The sequence below is a fragment of the Tenrec ecaudatus genome, chromosome 18, assembly GCF_050624435.1.
Source record: "Tenrec ecaudatus isolate mTenEca1 chromosome 18, mTenEca1.hap1, whole genome shotgun sequence".
Classification (NCBI taxonomy): domain Eukaryota; kingdom Metazoa; phylum Chordata; class Mammalia; order Afrosoricida; family Tenrecidae; genus Tenrec; species Tenrec ecaudatus.
This window is the reverse complement of record NC_134547.1, coordinates 58069259-58088844: the sequence shown is the minus strand read 5'-3', so window position 1 is coordinate 58088844 and position 19586 is coordinate 58069259. Positions and strand designations below refer to the sequence as shown.

Below are 19586 nucleotides of genomic sequence, written 5' to 3'. Positions count from 1 at the left end.
CCAGAAGGGCCAAAGTCGGCAGGGCAGGGGGGAGCGGGCGGGGAAGGCCGGACGCAGCGCCACCAGCCGAGTGCCCCCTCCCACCCAGCTCCAGGTGCGCCTCGCGCGGTCGGCAGGGGGCGGTGCGCGACCGCCTTGCGCAGTGCCTGCACGGGCCGCCCAGGGACCCCCTTCCGCCTGGCAAAGCCCTTCCAGCGCCGCGCACGCGCACTGGGCTCGTCCAAAAAAGCTGCGGTGGATTAGGCGGTGCCCAGAAACCCCACTGCCAGAACTGGGCCCAGCCCATTCCAAGCTGAGGGGGTTGCTCATCCCTCAAATAGTGTTTTCTCTTCTCGCGTTTTCCATGAAACCGAGGGGGAACTTATTTCGCATTTTGCCCAAACTATACAGGGTCGCTATGAGTCAGAATTGACTTGATGGCAGTGAGTTTGGTGTAGAAAACCCCGCCGATCTATTCCCTTCAAATTAACAGTGGATTCTCCAAAGGGTTTCTTCAAATCTAAGGGGTGTCCTCATCTCACCCCAAGCTGAAGAGGCCCATCTCAATTTCCATACAAACTCAGGGGCTCTTCTCCCTGAAACTGAAGGGAGCATGTTTTACTTTCCCCTTCAAACGGGAGGGGGAGGGCGGGTGTCACCCACCATTTCCCAGAACTAAAAAAAAGGGGGGGAGAGGAGCCCTGGTGGCATATGGGGCTGTTAACTGCAAGGTCAGCAGTTCGAAACCACCAGCCACTCTGTGAAAGCCATATGGGACTTTCTGCTCCCATAAAGAGTTGCAGCCTTGGAAACTCACAGGGGCGGTTCCACCCTGGCCCGTAGGGTCGCTATGAGTGGGCACCGACTCGATGGCATTGAATTTTGAGAAGATCCAGGCTGAGTGGAATCCACCTCACTTCTTGTTCCAAAATGAGGGAAACCCCTCCGCTTCATCCTTCACATTGAAGGGCTACCTGGCCGGCTACCATCTGAAGAGACAGACGTTCGCCCCAACTGCCTTAACATCCCGGTAAAAGGGAGCAGCCTTAGAGCCCACCAAGACCGAAAAGAGACACTGGGTCCCCCGCCCGCCCACTCTCGAAGGCGGGGCGCAGGAGCGCGCTTCCCGCCCTCCTAGCCAGTGAACTAACGGAATCACGACCAGGCCCTTTAATTGGCTAGAAGCAAGCCCCGCCTCCGGCAGTGATTCCCTCCTCCCAACCCGCAGATTTCGGTCCTCCTTAGACCCGCCCCTTTCGATGGCCCCGCCCCCGTCTGGCCCCGCCCCTCCTGTGCGTCGAGCCGGGGACTCAGAACTAATCCGGTAGCAAGGGCTGCAAGGCAGGGTCTAGAAGTGTTCGGCGTCGCTCTGGCTCGGCCATGGCTGGCGGGGAAGACCGCGGGGACGGAGAGCCGGTATCAGTGGTGACTGTGCGGGTACAGTACCTGGAAGACACCGACCCCTTCGCATGTGCCAACTTCCCGGAGCCGCGCCGGGCCCCTACCTGCAGCCTGGACGGGTCGCTACCCCTGGGCGCACAAATACCTGCGTTGCACCGCCTGCTGGGGCCGCCACTCAAGGTGAAGGGGTGCGGCGAAAGGTTGGGGGTGATCGGGATTTCAGGGGGGACGCTTTGAAAACCTCTAGGAGGTGCTGGCAGGGAGATGCCAGAGTGGGAGCGCCCCTCGGTGAGAGCCTTGGGCCGTGGGCCCAGGGTCCCTCCGGCCTCCCCTTAGGTTCAGGGGCCGTGAGGGTGCTAAGGAAGGGAGATGATGGGAGTTTGGGGTCTGCGCCACCCCGGTGCCACTCCAGGTCCAGTCTGGACAGGTGCTGAGGGTCCTTTCGCTGCCTGTCTGCCAAGGTAGCTGCCTTCGGATGGTAGAAGGCGCTGTTCAGACCCTAGCGGATTCAGGGGGCGGAGCTGGGGAGGAACCAGCTACCACCTGCTTCAGGTGAAGTGGGGCGGGACCACAGCGAGGGGCGGGCCTGGGGAGGGCCACTAGAGGTGGCCCCAGCTCAGAACTCTGGTGGCTGGCTGACTGGGTCTGGCGGATTGAATGCCTTGTGGCTGAGGGCGGGGTCCGGCTAGGAGTCTTACAGACCTCAGTGGGGAGTCCCTGGGAAGTGACCCCCCGGGGATAGGCCAAGCGGAGCGCTGGAGTGTGTAGGGGTGGAAAGCCCTGAGTCACCACCCCCACCCCACCCGATATGCCTGCGGCCACCGGCTCGCAGCTGGCAGGGAGGAGGCGGGCCCGGCTAATTTTAAACCAAGGTCTGCCCTTGTTTGCCCGGGCTTCGGAACCGATCGCGCGCGGTGCCCGGGAGGCCCGTTTCCAGATTGCCGCCTGCCTCCCCTCCTCCCGCTCTCAGCCTTTCGCCCCCAACAAACAGCCTTTTCCGGCGTTCTCCGCTTCCGGTCCGGGATGCCGGGAGGCGCGTACCACCCCCCAGGGTCTCCCGCCGCCGCTCCGAGAGTGGTGGGAGAGGAGAGAGTCGGCGGGGGAGTGGGAGGGTGGTGCCTTCCCCAGCCTCAGCTGGGCGCTGCGTTGCGCAAACTTGGCCCGTGGACCCGGGGTCTCCCCTGGAATGTGCCCCGGGCGCCAGGCCCCCTGCCTGCATTCCTGGCGCCGCGGGCCAGGCCCGCCTCCGAGCCAGGGTGGAAGAGGTGGGCGGACCATTGGTCTAGATGGCTGCATGTGTCCAGGCAGAGTCCCGGCTGCATGTGTCCAGGCAGAGTCCCGGCTTCAAGGCCACAGGTTGCCACACACTGCCCACGCTCAGAGTTTGGGTGCTACCCTCTTGTGCTGAGGGCTGGGGGAACATGGATGCTAGTCCCACCCCGTGGCCCAGAAATTCCTGGCGCTGAAATAAGGCAGGCACGGGAGGGAAGCTAGTTTTCCTGTAGAGACCCCCTCACCCCCAACCTAGGACCAGACCTGTCTGGCCTGACACATCCCTTCTAGCTGCAGCAAAGAAGCCTAGAACTGCCTCTTCCCTCCCCTCCCGCAGTTAAGGGCCTGCCACATCCCACCAAGTGCTCTCTGGAGCTAAGAACACTTGAATGGGTATTAAGTCCTTCCCCCCCACTTTCAGGAGCACCTGCACCAACAGGACCCAATCGGGTCCCTACCTGGAGCACCTGAGGACTGCCTCCCACCCATGCCCTAGAGGCAGGGTATGGGGGCAGGCACCCTGGGTTACCACAGGGCCTGGCTCTGAGCCTCCCCAGGGCCGGCAGCTTTGCCAGGAAGGGTCAGATGTGCTTCGATGTGCTCGTCCCAAATATAAACTGTGACCACAGCCCCAGAATAGAAGGCTGGAAGAGGGGCTGAGAACCAAGGAGGGGCAAGGACATCAGAGAGGGCGGGGAGGAGGGCAGGGCCCCCAGCAGGAAATGTCAACAGCTATTCCTCCCCTAATCCCCTAAGTGGGTGCCCCAGGAGAGACACAGATATGAATCAGGCGGGCTTCTAGAAAGGAGAGGAACCCCAAACCCAGTCATCCCCTCTCCCGGCTGTGGGACAGAAATAAGAGGGAGGGGCTCTCCTCACTGTGTCTCCCTGGGCATATATAGTTGTATACTGGAGGACCAGGCCACAGCCAAGCGGTAGCTGCCCCACCCCTACCCCCACCCCATGGGCCCTGACCCCCACCATCCCCATCCCTGGGGATGTTCAGAGGCCTGGCCCACTCCTTCTCTGGGATTCCACCCTTCTTCACTCCCTACCCCCCACTCCCAGGCCTGGCCTTCTGTCCACAGCATCCTTAGGGGCTTCCTATCCAAAGGACGTGCAGGTCTAAGAAGGCCTTGCTCATTTCCTCCCAGCCGAGGAGGAAGCTCCTGGCCGCAGCCTCTGACTCATCTCCTGGGCCCAGGGGCGGGGCGGAGGGGGTGAGGGATGTGAATGTGGAGGGGTCCTGGCAGTGCCTTGGTCCTGGCCCTGTGACCCCAGGGAAACTAAGGAGTGTCTTTCCGAGTCCTCCTAAAGGGGCTTCTCCAGGACCTGCCTCTGCTTTGGAAGGGAAGCTATTACCCAGCACGGCCCCTGTTCTGGAGATGGCCTTTGCCTTTCCTGGAGAGGCCTCAGGAGCCCCTCCCTGTGCCCCAGGGCCCTGCTGTATCTGGGATATCATGGACTCCTCCCTGGAACCTGGGTAGAAGGCAGAGCAGCCCCCTCTTCCTTACAGCAGGAGTAGCCCTAAGGCAAAACCCAAGCCCGCTGGCACTCAGTCAACTCTGACTCATGGCAGTCCCTGTGTGCTCCTGCTGTGCTCCCTAGGGCTTTCTGAGTTACGATCTTTACAGAAGCAGATCGCCAGGCTTTTCTTTCGGGTGCCATGGGGTGGGTTCAAGCCGCCAACCTTTTCATTAGTAGCCAGTAGCAAACCACTTTTGTAGCCCAGGGGCCTCCAGCCCTAGAGACCGGACCACTATCAGCAACTTTGGTTCCCCAGCTGTGGCTAGAGGCCCGGCAGGACAAGGGTATCCACTGCCAGTTTTTCCGGCCCCTGCCCCTTATGGCCAAGGAGCTAAATTGTGACCATGACCTGGGGTATTGGTCTCAGCCAATTGGAGGTATCCCAGAGGGCCCATGAAAGGAAGGAAGGTGGGGTGTTCTTATGTCCCTTGCTTTGGGGAGTTATTGGAGAGGGGCACTGGAGACAATTACGGTGTGTATATAGGTCCTGGCCTCCTCCCAGTCTCCTCTAGGGTCATCATGTCCAGTATGGTGGACAACCCCATGAGCAAGCAAGTCTTCAGGGCCTGGTAGGGGTAGGTACTGCCTCACCTCACAGTGTGCATACTGTTTATTCACGAGTCCCCTTGCTGGAACCGGGAGGGCCAGTTTGGAGTATTTGTAGAATCCAGAAACCTTGGTTGGGGGAGGGGTTGGGGGAGCTGTCTCAAGCCCAAACCCTCACTCTCCTCCCACCCAGGATTCCATGGATCACTTCCAAGGCCCCTCCACTCCAAGATCTGGGTCACTTAGCCCTGCTCCCCTTCCTGGAAGTGTGGCCGGTGTAAGTTTGCTGGACTTCTGAGCCAGGTTTCTCACCTGGTAAAGGATCCTGGGGAGACCCCCATGAAGTAGACACCAGTGGCCGGCAAGGGGAAGGCACCACATAGGCAGGTTTCTGTCACCTCATCCAGGAAGCCACCCTCTAGCTGAAGACCCAAGATAACAAGAAAAGCCCTCGGAATACAGGCCATAGTTTATAGGCCAGAAGGAGAGAGAGAGAGAGGCTGTGAACCTAAGACCAGGCGCCATGCCCCTAGCATTTACTTCTACCCTCTTCGCCCTCTTTGTTCCTGCTGCTCTGAGGTGACTGCTGTTGCCAGTCGACCTGCCCTCATTCCCAGTTGTTCCCCACACGCCCATTCGGACCTGAGCAGACAGCTGTGAAAATGTTGGGGAGTAAATACTATGACCCCTTCCTCTTGACCCCACATAAAATCATCCGCCAGAAAAGCCCAGTCCCGGAGCCGCAAGAGAAAGCAGAGCTGGAGGCAAAGGCTGGGGCTGAGCCTAGGAGGATGGAACGTGGGTGGGGCTCTCCACCCAGAAAGGGGGTCATGGGTATGGGCCCATGCTCGAAGGTGACCTTCTTGTCAGCAGAAACCAAGGTCTGGCCTGTGCAGGCCTGGCCCAGCCCCAGGGTGCGAGAAACGAGGCCCAGAGGTTTGGCTTCCAGAATGGCGACCCCGGGAAGGGATGGGGTGTTAAAGACAAGCACCATCCTGGCAGGAAGTCTCCCATCTGCTGCTTGCCAGGCTCTGGCCCAAAGCCCCCACCTCCACCCAGACAGACAGTTGAGGTAGGAGGCACTGTCCTGGAGGCACTGGGCCCCACTTCCCCAGAAAGAGCCCTGGCAAGATCAGACAGGGAACATGGCTAGGAACACCGAGGCTACCAGCACAAGGAAGGGATTAAGTCTGCTGGCCCGAGGAGGCTGGGGAAAGTGGGCACAGGCGTGGGTGTCTGGGCATAAGAAGGCCATTCTCTGCATACTTGGAAGGAGAGCCCCGCATGTTAGCAGGAAGGGCAGAGATGCCCCAGTGGGCCACCTGGCTGGGGATGCGTGGTTCTTGGGCCTTCAAGGGCCCCATGGGCACGTCCCAGGTACACCAGCTGTTACCAAGCACAGTAGAGGCCACCCTGCCACGGTTTGTCTCCTTACACTATGCCGCCCTGTCTCAGCACCCTAGAAGTTGTGATTTGACATGTATTTGCTAGTTTCTTCTGAGTCCAGCCCTTTTCCATGGGTGGCAGGTGGAAAGGAGGAGGGGACTGGCTTGTCTCCTCTAGTCCTTATCACCTAAAACCAAGTCTGGTTCCTGAATGTGTGACTAATGTACCACCGAATCTGTGATTTTGGAGGGTCCTGGGTTGGGGATGGTGGCTGGCTCTGAGGGAGCAATGTCTCTCGAGGGTCCCTGAACCCTCCAAAATAAGGAGGGAGGTCCATCTGGGCCTAGATGGGGTAGGGTGGGTCAGCTGCTGAGTCACTGCGTGGGAAGCAGATGAAGAGGCCCTGAGCTGAGCTGGTCCTAGACATGGTCCCCAGACTTGGTGCCTGGCTGCCCTCTCTCCCACCTGTCCCTGTGGGGACAGAGAGAGAAAGAGAGAGAGAGAGAGAGAGAGAGAGAGTGACTTGCCACCAGAGTGAGGAGTGAGGCCAAGCCCGCCCAAGGCCTCCCAAGGAGGGCAACCGGCCAGGCAGGAAGTGGAACAGGACAGCATGGAGTGTTTGTCCCATGTCCCAGGCAGGCAGGGGGGGTGGGGGGGGAGGGTCACCAGCACGCCCACAGGCTGAAATGCCAGGAAGGAGACAGGTCAGGTCAGGCTCTGAGGATGAGCAGGGTGGGGAGCAAAACATCAGCAGAGAAAGGAAGTCTGGTCAGGGGACTAAGTGCAGCGGGCAGCCATGGGGCTGGGGCTGGAGCAGGGCAGGGTGGACAGAAGAGCAGGACAAATGGCGGAGATGATGTGGCCAGTCAGAAAGAGGCCAGAAGACCCCCACCCCTACCTCTCCAAAAGTGGGCCTTCCCTGGGCCAGAGCCACTCAAGTCCAGGGGAGTTGGATAAGCCTGGCATACTGATGACGGGAGGCTCTGAAGAGGCACTTCTCAAGGGGCCAAGTGCCTGGTGGTGGAGGGGCAGGCCCAGGAAGAGGGGAACTTCAAATAGCAGTGGGTGCCTTCCTGCAATCAATGCAGGCACTGGGCCCCCCTGAGACCCAGTCAGACCCTAGGTGCCCCTGAGACCCAGCTAGGATCATTGTCACTGTAGCCCATTTGGGGAGAATCTGTGGATTAGCCCTAGTTCTCCACTTTTGCCTCACTCAGACACGCACATACACACACACACACAGAGCCTCCTCTGCCCTCGTTTCCTTTCCCTGCTGGCTTCCACCTACCAAGACACCACACCTTTCTCCCTGCACCCTAAGGCTGTGTGGCTGCAGCTTATCGCCCAGCGTGATAAGGGCTGTGAGCTTCCTAGAAGGTGGGAACTTCCTCTCATCTTCTCCCCAGCATTAGCTAGATAAGCACTTGCAGTGTGCTCCGTGCCAGCTGGGCTTTGCGGACACCAGGAGGGAGGGAGCCGCAGGGGCTGGTAGGGATGGGAGTGAGAGGGAGGGGGCAAGGCAAGCATTGGGTCTGAACTTAAAAAGCCCAGTTGGTGGGTAGAGGATGATCTGTGTGGAAGGTCTTGGAGGGGCACACTTAAGGGGGTCCCAGAAGTCTTCCCCCCCAAGCTAAAGACTAGTTGGTAGGTGTTAGGCCAAGAGAAAGGACCGGGAGCCGAAATTCCTAGCAGCCCGGCTGAGTGGGGGTTGGCTCAGCATAGGTCCCTGAGGACTGGGGGCATGGCTGCAGTTCAGATCCTTGCTGGGGAGGGGGACCTCTCTATCACACCCAAGTGGGTGATAGAGGGCCAGGGGGCATCCTCCTGTCACCCCTCCCCCACCCCGGCCCTGGCAGCACTTCCCTTTGCCCTCAGCTGGAGGACTGTGCCCTGCAAGTGTCTCCCTCTGGCTACTACCTGGACCCCGAGCTGTGCCTGGAAGAGCAGCGGGAGATGCTGGAAGGCTTCTACGAAGAGATCAGGTCAGAGCACCAGGACAGGCCCCACCTGGGACTGGCTCAGGTGTCAGTCAGCAGCTTCGAAACCCGATCCCCATCTTGGACCCTGGGTCACCTCCTGGAGCTCGGGAACTGTGCCAGGGGAATTCCAAGGCCAGTGCTAATGGGCATCAGGGTGACTCTGGCACCTGCCTGGTGCTTGTGGAGACCCTCAAACTGGCGAGGGGTGGAGCCTGCGGCAGGGGTAGGAGCCTGTGGCAGGGAGAGGAGCCTGCTAACTGCTAACTCGGCTGCTTAATTTCAGTAAAGGGAGGAAGCCCACACTGATCCTGCGGACTCAGCTCTCTGTGAGGGTCAGTGCCATCTTGGGTGAGTGTGTGTGAGGGCCCGAGCGTCCAGCAGTAGCCCCCGACCCCCTGCACAGACCAGATGGCTGGGTTTCTTTCAGGTCTGGGCTAGACAGGACAGGGCAGGTAGGACACAAAATGCGTCCCCTCCAACCAACCCCCTCCAAGGCCAGGGTAGATGCTGCAGCAAGACCGTGTTGAGGGGTACCCGGAGTCGGGGTGGGTTTCAAGAGTGCCAGGACCAGGAGGGGTGGTCCCTGGTCAGGGGTTATAGTCATGTCCCAGGGGAGGAGGGTATCAAGCCCTTTGGGGGCTCCATGCCCACCTGCCCCTTGCAGAAAAGCTGTACGGCTCCAGCGGCCCAGAGCTCCGCCGCGCCCTCTTCTCACTAAAGCAGATCTTCCAGGTGAGGCCCTGAGGTGGGCTGGGGGTGGACGTCCAACCTGAGCCCCTCTAACTCCTCCTCCCCCTGCTCCATGTGGTGCCCCCCAGGAGGACAAGGACTTGGTGCCAGAGTTCGTGAACTCGGACGGGCTGAGCTGCCTGATCCGGGTGGGTGCCGCTGCTGACCACAACTACCAGAGCTACATCCTCCGAGGTCAGCCCCGCCCCCCTCCTCGTACCCACCCCTCCCCGAAGGAACCCCCCCCCACACACTGACTTCTGCCCCTCCCTATGTCCCCAGCACTGGGCCAGCTGATGCTGTTTGTGGACGGAATGCTGGGGGTGGTGGCCCACAGTGAGACCGTGCAGTGGCTGTACACACTGTGTGCCAGCCAGGTAAGTGCCCCGCCCCCTTTCCCCACGGTGGCTCTCTGGCCTCAGCTCCTCCAAGCCTGCATCCAGCCCTTCCCCTCCCACCCGGAGCTGGCCATGCCCACTCCGCCTGGGTGACTCGCCCCCTAGTCCCGCCTGGTGGTGAAGACGGCCCTGAAGCTGCTGCTGGTGTTTGTGGAATACTCGGAGAGCAACGCGCCCCTCTTCATCCGCGCTGTCAACTCCGTGGCCAACACTACCGGTCAGAGCCTGCCCGCCCCGCCGGCCCTCCCTCCCACCCACCGCCCTCCCTCCGGGTCCCCTGACCGCTCCTCTCTCTGTGAGACAGGTGCGCTTCCGTGGGCCAACCTGGTAGCCATCCTGGAGGAGAACGGCGCTGACGCGGAGCTGCTGGTGTACACTGTCACCCTCATCAACAAGGTGCGGGCGGAGCGCCAGGCAGGCACCGGGGCCCCTGGCTCGTGGGCCCCAGGGGCCGCAGCCATGCCCTCCCATCTTCACCCCCAGACGCTGGCGGCGCTCCCGGACCAGGACTCCTTCTACGACGTGACAGACGCGTTGGAACAGCAGGGCATGGAGGCGCTGGCCCAGCGCCATCTGAGCACCGCGGGCACCGACGTCGACCTGCGTACACAGCTGGTGCTCTACGAGGTAGGCCAGCGGCCGGCGAGGGGTGGACAGAACAGATCCCAACGTCTGGCTCCAGCCTGACCTGCTGCTGCCCCCAGAGCGCCTTGCGTTTGGAGGATGGAGACATCGAGGAAGGTGTCGCGGGTGGGAGACGGGAGCGCCGAAAGCCGTCCTCCGAGGAGGGCAAGAGGAGCCGGCGATCGCTGGAAGGCGGGGGTGGCCAGGCCCCGCGGGCCCCAGAGCCTGTGTAAGAACTGCCAACGCTGTGGGGAAGGTGTGGGCGGAGCTGGTGGGGCCTGTCCTTCTGACAAGCCCCGCCTCCAGCCCCTCAGGCCCCGCCTCCAGCCCCTCAGGCCCCGCCTCCAGCCCCTCAGGCCCCGCCTCGCCTGTGGGCCCTATCTCCCTGTGCCTCTTCTCCAGCATCTCCGTGGGGCCCTCCGCAGACAACTTCAGCGAGCGGAGCGTCTACAAGTAAGTAGGAAGGTGGCTGCCGCCCCCAAGAGCCCTCTCTCCAACTGTCCATCTGCTCTGCGCCCTCCCAGGCGCCCTCAGCCTCCACTGCACAAACTCGGGCTCTCTCTCTCTCTTTCTCCATTTCCAGACTTCAAACTGCTCCTGTTTGGTAAGTGACTGCTGGTGGGGTTCGGCTCGTCGGGACCACCTTCTCCGCCTGCGGCTTCTCCTCTTCCTCCTCCTCTCTTCCTTTGGGCATGCTCTCTTTGCCTCTTGTCATCCATCTCCCCTTCCTCTCTTTCACCTGCACTGTCTCTCCCACCCAGTCTTTCTACCAGTCTTCTGCTTCCTGTCACCACCCCCACCCCCTACCCCACCCCACCCCACCTCCTCTTCCCTCTGTGGCTGGGAAGGTCTCTCTGACGTTACTGCCCAGCTCTCTGTTGGTGCCAGCAAGTGGACTTCAGGGCGGGTACCCCAACCAGCGTCTTTTCCTCTCACTCCCTCCCCTCAGGGCCCCTGAGAGCCCACCTGCCCCCCTGCCCCCTCCTGGGCAGGCCAGGCTGGAGTAAGTACCAAGTACCCAGGCCAGCTGCCCACCACATGCTCTAGCTTCCGCTGTGCTTGCCTGACAAGGGGTCCCATGGGCCTAGTGGCCCCGTATGGTAACATGACTGGGTCCTCACCAGCTTAGTCTACCACAGGGAGGTGGACTCCAGGGCGGAGGCCCCTCTCCACCTCCTTCAGCTCAAGACTAGGGCTCAGGGTGGAGACTCTCAGGCGCTGTGATATAGGGACCCCGGAGGAGATTGGGGTGAAAGGCGGGAAAAGCAGAGACCTGAGTGAGGGTGAGAAGCCCCCAGTGTACCACCAGGGCTCCTATGAGAAGATAGAGGGGCCAGACACAAAGACACTGGGCCACAGTCATCATTCAGCAAAACCTGAGTGCATGTCCCGTGTGTCCCCTTAGCTCTTGGAAACCTCCAGGCATGCTAAGGGCAGCCCGATGTTCTCAGGGGGACAGCTACCCCATCCTTTGCCTACGGGTACTGGTCTGGAATTGGGACAAGTGAACATGAACAGCTTGCAGCAAGGCTGCTGCCCCGAGGCTGGCCTGGGAATGCTGGTTGATGGAGAACCCTCACCAGATGCAGAGAACTGAGTAGTGGCGGGCTTTGGGGGAAGGGTCTGGTCAGCTCATGGACTGTTCTCTGTGTGTTTGTGTGTGCCTGCACTTGGGGACCACGCCCAGGGCCCAGCATGGCATGTGCATACCCTGGGCTGGGGTTGTGTAGGACACCCCCGGTGACAAGTCCGTCCCTCCAGAGCACGTTTCCTGGAGAACGTGGCTGCAGCAGAAACAGAGAAGCAGGCTGCGCTGGCCCTGGGCAGGGCAGAGACACTGGCAGAGGCCATGCCTGACGAGGCTGATGGACATGCAGGTGAGTGGGTGGGCAGGACCCTCTCATCGCCCCGCTGCCCCTCAGGGAACACCATGCTAACAGCTGCACCCCTCTTTGTAGACACCCGAGAACTATGGAGCTCCCCAGAGCCAGCACCCAGACCCAGAACGCCCCTGAGCCCTGGCCCCCGCGTCCTTCTACGGGCCCAGCAGAGCTTTGAGCTGGAGCCCAAGGAGCCACGGGCCCCACCCAGCCCTGAGATTGAGATGACACCTGCCCGGGCGTCCCCTCCCCGTGCACCCAAGCTCTGCATCGGGGACTTGGACTTTTCAGACCTAGGGGAGGATGAGGATCAGGACGTGCTGGACATGGAGGCTACGGAGGCTGGGAGTGGGGTCCCACCCCCACCACCCCTCCCCACAGGGGTACCCCCACCTCCACCACCCCTCCCTTCCCTGCTCTCCGCAGTACCCCCACCCCCACCAGCCCCACCTCCCCCGCCAACTAAAGGCCTCTTACCACCACCCCCACCCCTGGCTGCCCCTCCTACCCGCTCAGCCCCTGATGGCCCAGTAATCCCCACCAAGAGGAAGACAGTCAAACTCTTCTGGCGGGAGCTAAAGCTGGCAGGGGACCCGGGGGGCGCCGGGTGCAGATTTGGGCCCTGCCCGACTCTGTGGGCCTCACTGGAGCCTGTTTCAGTGGACACAGCGAGGCTGGGGCACCTCTTTGAATCCCGTGCCAAGGACGTGCTGCCCTCCAAGGTAAGGCCACCCTCAGCTGCAAGAGGGCCCAGCAGAGTGGGAGCGGTCAGAGCTCAGGTGACCCCAGATGGGGAAGCTGAGACATGGGAAGGAGCAGGAGGAACTTATTCCAGGCTCCTAACTGGACTCTAAGCTCTGTACAGCACGAGGCAATCCCACCACTGGACCTCAGAGGAGAGGGCCCGGGGGTGACTTCTGGGTTAGTGCCCGCACTAGGTCTCTTCCAGTCCAGTCTCAGCCTTCTCCAAACCCGCAGAAAGCCGGTGAGGGCCGCCGGACAATGACCACCGTGCTGGACCCCAAGCGGAGCAACGCCATCAACATCGGCCTGACGACACTGCCTGCCGTCCATGTCATCAAAGCTGCCCTTCTCAACTTTGATGAGTTTGCCGTCAGCAAGGATGGCATTGAGGTGGGGATAGGGGACAAGCAGTGTGGACAGTGGTCCGGCCCTCTCCTTGGGTGGTGGGAGTCCCCTGCCCTCTAGGGGTGGGCTCGGACTTGGGCATTTCTGCAGGGCAGTCCCCAGACCCTGGGGCTCCAGCCCAGGATGGGGTTAGCACCAAAACCTGAGGCCTCCCAGCACTGAAGTCTCTGAGGGGGGCGGTGGTTATGTTCTCAGAAGTTGCTGACCATGATGCCTACGGATGACGAGCGACAGAAGATCGAGGAGGCCCAGCTGATGAACCCCGACGTCCCCCTGGGTCCCGCCGAGAGCTTCCTGCTGACCCTCGCTTCCATCGGGGGCCTGGCTGCCCGCCTACAACTCTGGGCCTTCAAGCTGGACTATGACAGCATGGAGCGGGTATCTGGCTCATGGGGATGGGATGGGCAGCAGGAGGCGGGCGAGCACGGTTACCATACTGTCTGAGGGCTCCTGGTCCCCCCACACCAGGAAATCGCAGAGCCTCTGTTTGACCTGAAAGTGGGCATGGAGCAGCTGGTGAAGAACGCCACCTTCCGCTGTCTTCTGGCCACCCTGCTGGCAGTGGGCAACTTTCTCAACGGCTCCCAGGTAAGCAAGCGCCCCGGAGGGCCAGGAATGGGGGCTCTGAGCCGGCCAGGCCCAGACTCAGGCAGGGTCCTTTCAGAGCAGCGGTTTTGAGCTGAGCTACCTGGAGAAGGTGTCCGAGGTGAAGGATACGGTGCGGCGGCAGTCTCTGCTGCACCATCTCTGCTCCTTGGTGCTCCAGACCCGGCCAGACTCCTCCGACCTCTACTCGGAAATCCCCGCCCTTACCCGCTGTGCCAAGGTACACACCAGCCAGGGGCTCGCTTCTTGCCACTGGCCATCCTGGGGCTCCTTCCTGTGTCCTCGTTTGGGCCACCTGGGCCCATGTCCTGAACTACAGGTGTCCTCCCAGCCAGGCTCTCTGCCAGAAACCTTCCCAGCAGGCCTGCGCAGTCTCTGGCTCTATTTCATGGCCATTTCTTCCAGGAAGCCTTCTCTGTCACCTCAAGGAGTCACTCAGACTCATCTGTGGCTTGCATTAGACTGAGAGCTTCTGGGGGCCCAGGACCAAGTTGGGGGGATGGGGCCAGGGTCTGTAACCTCAGAGGCTGGCCAGCCTGGGACAGAGGCTGCCTCAGGCAGTGTCTGAGGTGGGGCAAGGGCACAATGTGGGAACACTCTGGCTTTTCCAGGTGGACTTTGAACAGCTGGCTGAGAACCTGGGGCAGCTGGAATGCCGGAGCAAGGCAGCTGAGGAGAGTCTGCGAGGCCTGGCCAAGCATGAGCTGGCCCCCGCCCTGCGTGCCCGCCTCACCCACTTCCTGGTCCAGTGTGCCCGCCGGGTGGCCATGCTGAGGGTGGTACACCGCCGGATCTGCAATCGGTAGGGCCCAGGCTGGGGAAGGGTGGCTCTGCCCCCCCTAGAGCCCCAGGCACCAAGAGGGACTCCCTTCCCCAGGTTCCATGCCTTCCTGCTCTACTTGGGCTACACGGCCCAGGCAGCCCGGGAGGTAAGGGTCACGCAGTTCTGCCACACCCTGCGCGAGTTTGCCCTCGAGTACCGGACCTGCCGGGAACGGGTACTGCAGCAGCAGAAGAAGCGGGCCACCTACCGTGAGCGCAACAAGACTCGGGGACGCATGATCACTGAGGTGGGCGCCCCTGCCCTCCTCTCACCCCCTGCCTCATGGTTTCCCTTCCCCTACTGCCAGCCTACCTTTCCCACCTCCTCCAGACAGAGAAGTTCTCAGGGGTGGCTGGGGAGACTCCCAGCACCCCAGCTGTCCCTGTGGCTGTGGGCAGTGGGCCAGGCCGGGGCGATGCCGACAGTCACGCCAGCATGAAGAGTCTGCTAACTAGTAGGCCCGAAGACGCCACACACAACCGCCGCAGTAGAGGTGGGGCCCATGGCTGCTTCGGGGGAGCAGGCTTTGGACGCCCGCCCCCACCCCCCAGGCCTGACCACCCCCCTCCGCCTCCGGCCTCCCTTAGGAATGGTGTCGAGCAGCTCCCCTGTGATGTCCACACCCTCGGGGCCCTCTGACACACCGCCAGAAGAAGCCCCAGGCTCCAGTTCCCCTGGGGACACTTCGGATGAGATCATGGACCTGCTGGTACAGTCAGTGACTAGGAGCAGCCCTCGGGCCCTAGCGGCTCGGGAACGCAAGAGGTCACGTGGCAACCGCAAGTCTTGTAAGTACCCGCTCCCCCGAGCCCCCAACACACACACACACACACACACACGCCACCACCACCATCACCACCCACTGTTCTCCTCTTTCCAACCCTGCTCTGGCCACAGTGAGACGGACGTTGAAGAGTGGTCTTGGAGATGAGCTGGTGCAAGCACTGGGACTGAGCAAGGGCCCTGGCCTGGAGGTGTGATGGTGGTGCAACTTCCAGCAAACTTGCCTGGGCCTGGACTTGCAGGACAAGAGACTGTTACAAGAAGAGGGCCCATAGGCCCCTTCCCAAACCAAATGCCGGTGCCACTTCGTGCCCAGGCCCCCCCGAGCCGTCAGCAGTATTAGTCGTGTGTGCCTGTGTATATCTCAGCTCCCTGAACTCTGGAGCCTAATAAAGTTTTCTTAACCAATTTAAGAGCCTTTTTCTCCTTTCAGGGTTCCCAGTAGGCCAGGTCTGTAGTGGCAGAGAAATCACAAAAGACTGGCTTTTCCTGCCCTGCCCTTGTCATCACCCGCATAGCCGTTAGCCACCTCGAAGCCATTTATTCAACAATCCTGTGCCTCTGAGTACACCTGGCCTCTGGGCACAGCCCTTACTGCTCCTGGCATGAGGCCATGCCGCCTGATCGAGCTGCCCAAGGTCCAGCAGCCTGTGGCCACAAGGCCAATGGCTATAGCCGCTTCATCTGCCGCCGCTCCTGTCGGCGCTGCCGTTTCTCGTTGTGCTCTGGGGCCGGTGTGCCACTGTCTGCTGTGAACCAGGGGCCTAGCACGTTCACCCACAGGAGGTAAAGGGCTCGGCCTGGAGCCTGCAAGAGAGAAGCCAGGCTCTCAGCATGGTAGAGGGGAGGGTTTGGTGCTCTTGCTCCTTGGGGAACAGCCCTCTACCCCCAGCCCACGCACCAGAAGCCAGAAGGACCAGATGTAGAGGGAGAAGCAGCTGAGCACCTGCACGATGGCAGTCAATAGGATCACATCCTTCAGATGCCTGTGGAGAGAAAGGACACTGCAAGGGCCTGAGAAAATAGATGGGTCCTGCTCAACTCCCTTCTACCCTCTGAGCCACAGGCCATTGTGGGTCTTGGGCTATCTGGGCCCCAGAGCCCCAGCCCTGGGGCCGCTCACCTGGGCCGGCGGCGGGGGACACTCACTCTGCCATGCCCTGCTCCATGTTGAGGTCCATGCCACCATCCACAAGGGCCCCATCTTCAGAGAAGGCTGCCCGCGCCATTGAGCTCATGGAGTGGTAGCTGGCCCCATAGACTGCCAGACTAAAGCCCAGGGCCACCTGCAGGGCAAGGATAGGGATGTCAAAGGCCAGCCATGGACCCTACATACCCCTCCACCTCCTGGGAGATGAAACACTTACCCAGGCCCAAAATGAAGCAGATGAGTAAAAGAAGACCAAGGTTACCAGACAGTAAATAGCCTGCAAACAAACAGAAGAATCAGGAAGAGAACAAATGGCAGTCCCAAATGACTGGCCTCCCCAACACATACACACACACACCACCACCCCCAATAACTGAGCCAGGCTGCAAGACAATCGGGGTTTTCTTAAAGAGTTGGTGGGAGAAGGAACCTGCTACCCAGACTTCCTGCTGACACCCAAGTAGTCCAGGAAAGAAGCCTTTGTGGAACTGAGTCAAGAAGGGCTCTCAAATGCAGCCGAGGTCTCAGACCTGCATCTCTTTTTAACTAGGGCTTTCTTTTGGAAGCCTGGCTGTCACACACCACCACTTCCCCCTCAGCAGGACTAGAGACTGTGGGATTCATGGAAGGGGGCAGGTACTTACATTGGCTCCTAAGATAATCCGCAGGTAGAACTTCAGAGTCTCTTTGTTTTCTTCAAAGATCTGTTTCTTCCCTCTAGTGCCCACTTTGCCCTTGGGCTGCAGGAGTGTGAGATGCTGTCAGAGCCCTCGTAGGCCAGGGCCTTTTCCATTTCCTGTCTAGTTAGAGTTCTAGCCACACCTCAGCCAGCCCCCATGGTGCCCAAACCTACACCCCCGACGATGTCCACCCCTCCCTGCCACCTCCAGTCCACTCTGCAAAGGGACTGGAAAGCAACACAGCTGCGATGTACTCCTCATCCTGGACCCATCCAATCCCTCCGGAATGCTTCCTCGGTGACCCCTACTAAGTCCCGCCCTGGGCTACTGCCGCCTCCGGGGGTGGGGGGCATTTCCTGAATAAGGGGAATGGGGATCCCTCTGGTCTCTGCTGGGATAAGCCAGGTCTGGGCTGAGGCCCACGCCGCTCCTCCTGTTGCTCAGGTCTCTAGCCTGCTCTAGGACTGATGCGCCCCGCTGTCGCACTCATCTAGGATGGTCCTCCCACGGTGGACACCCCCTCCAGCTTGCTCTAGTACAGTACTGACAGAGGATAGCGCCCCCCTCCGACCAACCCCGCACCCTTCAATGCCTTCCCCCTGTTTTCAGTCTCCTGGGTCCGGGAGACTTTGTGGGTGCACACCCCAACCTATCCGCCCTCCTCACCGCCATGGTGCAATGCCAACACCCAGCCGAGGGAACAAGGGAGAGCGATCACAACCGCAGTCAGTAAGCACCACATCGGCGCGCGGACGCTTCCGGCGCGCATCAAAGTCGTCATCAGATGAGACGGAAGTCTGCGTCCTAAGTCCCGCTCGTCCGCCCGTTGGACTACGTTTCCCAGAAGGCCTTGCGCGGGGGCGGAGACGGCGGGGATGCGATGGCGGAGTCGCTGCCTCTGGAGGTGAGAGGAGACCGCTGTCCGGCCTAGCTCGGGTCAGGCCCCGTCCTCGGGGTCCGGGGCTTTGGGAAGGGGCCGTCGGACAGCTCGCCGGGCCCCGCCCGCCTGGCGGAAAGTGCCCGCCCGGGCAGTCCCGGGACCTGCCACCTCTGGCTTCCTCAGTGGGCGCTCGTCCCCTTAGGTTGGGAGACTAGACTCTCCTTCCCCAGCAGCCAGTGGAGGTGGCTACTCAGCGACGTCAGGCCCTCTGCTACCCTTCTTCCTTCGAGGTGGCCTCTCTCCCCTCCTCACTTGCAGAAGATGCCCTCCGCCTCCCGCCTCTCTTATCCCCATTGATTCCACGGAAAGGTTGCTCCACTCCCTCCACCCGCAGAGATGGCCGGACCCACCATCCTATGAACACCCGGGTGGTCTTCGTGTTCCTTCAGTGGGGACAGGCCTGTTCCGTAATCCTGCAGACCCGTGGGATGTCTCGCCTGGGCCTGGGCCAAGCCAGCACCACTCCGATAGCCCAGAGGGATGACAGCTGCCGTCCTCTGTGGCCTTGTGGAATGCCCTCGCCATCCATTTTGCCAGAAGACTTACCCTCTCCCAATGCCCAGAGGGGTCAGATCACCCGGTCCTGTCAGTCTTGAATTAGTGCCCTCTTCTGGAGGGAGAATAGGCCTGCTCTCACTCTTGCATCCCGTGGGATGGGATCCCTTCTTTTCTCAGGTCTCAGAGAACACCTACTGTATTCCCACAGGTCCAGGGAGGACCAGTCAGATCTTCTGTAACCCGTTGGGATAGGTTCATGGGTAGCCACTGGGTCCTTACTGTCGCTCCTTTTAGAAAGTCCACCCACCTCACGCTGACCCCACCCCCTGTCTCAGCCCAAAGTAGGGTCTCCTTCCCCTCAGTGAGATCGGGCTTGCTCTCTTTTGCTCCTTGTGTTGGCTGCTCAGTCCAAAAGATGGCCACTTTCTTAGCTCGACAGGTTCTGTGCCTCCCATGAGGATAGAGACTTGGGCAGTACTAGAACCCAACCCAACTCACTGTGGGGCCATCGATCCTGACTCATAAGGGCAATGTCATTAAGCACTAGACTGCTAGCCAGATCAGCGGTTTGCCCCCACCAGGCACTCCTCAGGAGAAAGGTGTTGGCAATCTGCTTCCCTTAAGATTGACAGCCATGGAATCCCTAAGGGGAAGGTCTGCTTTGCTGTCTAGGGTCACTATGCTGGGGAGTCCCAGGCCCCATCAGTCCTCTCCTTCCCTTGCCTAGGTCGGGTCCCTGGGTGCTTGCCCGCTTAGCCACCTCCTCTCGGTAAGGCACTATTGGCTTGATCTGATCGCCCCACCCTTCCCTGGAAAAACCTCTGGTGCATTAGAGCAGAGCCACCTCTGTTTTCTGGGTCCTCGACCATCTTTAATTCAACCCAGTAAGTATTGCCTGAATACCTCCTGTGTGGACCGTGGCAGATAAGAGAAGACATGGAGAAATTAGAAAGGCCTGCTGGGGCCAGGCTGAAGGAAGGACATTACAGAAAAGAGGCCTACGTGAGCAAAAGGCAATAGACATGCGGTGTTTGGAGGACATGGTTTGGGGTCAGGGGTCCCAGTTGGGCTTGGGGTCCTAGCAGTACTGATCAGGAGTGGAGCTTTTGTCCTGGGACTACTGGGGAACCCTGACAGTTTTCATTAGTGGTAGGCCGGACTCAGTGTGCTTTATGAAAATCACCTGTGGCAGTGTGGGAGACTGTGGAAGGGTCTAGGTGTGGGGCGATGACCTGG

The 19586-nt window shown here is 60.7% G+C and overlaps 2 protein-coding genes across 3 annotated transcripts; one reads left to right on the top strand and one right to left on the bottom strand.

Annotated features, from left to right (window-relative positions):
- The first annotated feature begins 1276 nt into the window (after nt 1-1276).
- FHOD1 (formin homology 2 domain containing 1) lies at nt 1277-15490 on the top strand. 2 transcript variants are annotated; one of them, XM_075536419.1, is made up of 24 exons: nt 1277-1560; nt 7987-8093; nt 8374-8438; nt 8755-8822; nt 8909-9014; nt 9102-9196; nt 9323-9434; nt 9522-9613; nt 9701-9844; nt 9922-10070; nt 10148-10294; nt 10425-10445; nt 10791-10844; nt 11603-11718; nt 11800-12443; nt 12700-12855; nt 13066-13248; nt 13339-13458; nt 13535-13696; nt 14088-14278; nt 14354-14546; nt 14630-14792; nt 14887-15087; nt 15197-15490. In XM_075536419.1, the coding sequence occupies exons 1-24, from the start codon at nt 1360-1362 to the stop codon at nt 15277-15279; spliced, it is 3573 nt and encodes a 1190-aa protein (XP_075392534.1). In that variant the 5' UTR covers nt 1277-1359; the 3' UTR covers nt 15280-15490. The 2 variants fall into 2 exon arrangements, with proteins under 2 accessions (XP_075392534.1, XP_075392533.1); XM_075536418.1 differs by lacking the exons at nt 10425-10445; nt 10791-10844 and having other exon boundaries at nt 1278-1560.
- Nucleotides 15491-15611: 121 nt separating this feature from the next.
- TMEM208 (transmembrane protein 208) lies at nt 15612-17729 on the bottom strand. The gene is made up of 6 exons (XM_075537369.1): nt 17579-17729; nt 16877-16972; nt 16450-16509; nt 16232-16368; nt 15984-16068; nt 15612-15889 (listed from the first exon to the last, which is right to left on the bottom strand). Exons 1-6 carry the CDS (start codon nt 17582-17584, stop codon nt 15752-15754), a joined length of 522 nt encoding a protein of 173 aa, XP_075393484.1. The 5' UTR covers nt 17585-17729; the 3' UTR covers nt 15612-15751.
- Between the last annotated feature and the right edge of the window lie 1857 nt (nt 17730-19586).

Excerpts from the sequence above, each read along its gene's own strand:
- FHOD1 (XM_075536419.1), top strand. The coding sequence starts at position 1,360 with ATGGCTGGCGGGGAAGACCGCGGGGACGGAGAGCCGGTATCAGTGGTG. Across the intron at positions 11,719-11,799 it reads CGAGGCTGATGGACATGCAG|ACACCCGAGAACTATGGAGC; the intron begins GTGAGTGGGTGG and ends CCCTCTTTGTAG. Across the intron at positions 15,088-15,196 it reads ACGTGGCAACCGCAAGTCTT|TGAGACGGACGTTGAAGAGT; the intron begins GTAAGTACCCGC and ends CTCTGGCCACAG.
- TMEM208 (XM_075537369.1), bottom strand. Across the intron at positions 16,369-16,449 it reads CTGCTTCATTTTGGGCCTGG|GTGGCCCTGGGCTTTAGTCT; the intron begins GTAAGTGTTTCA and ends CTTGCCCTGCAG. Across the intron at positions 16,069-16,231 it reads ATGGAGCAGGGCATGGCAGA|GCATCTGAAGGATGTGATCC; the intron begins GTGAGTGTCCCC and ends TTCTCTCCACAG.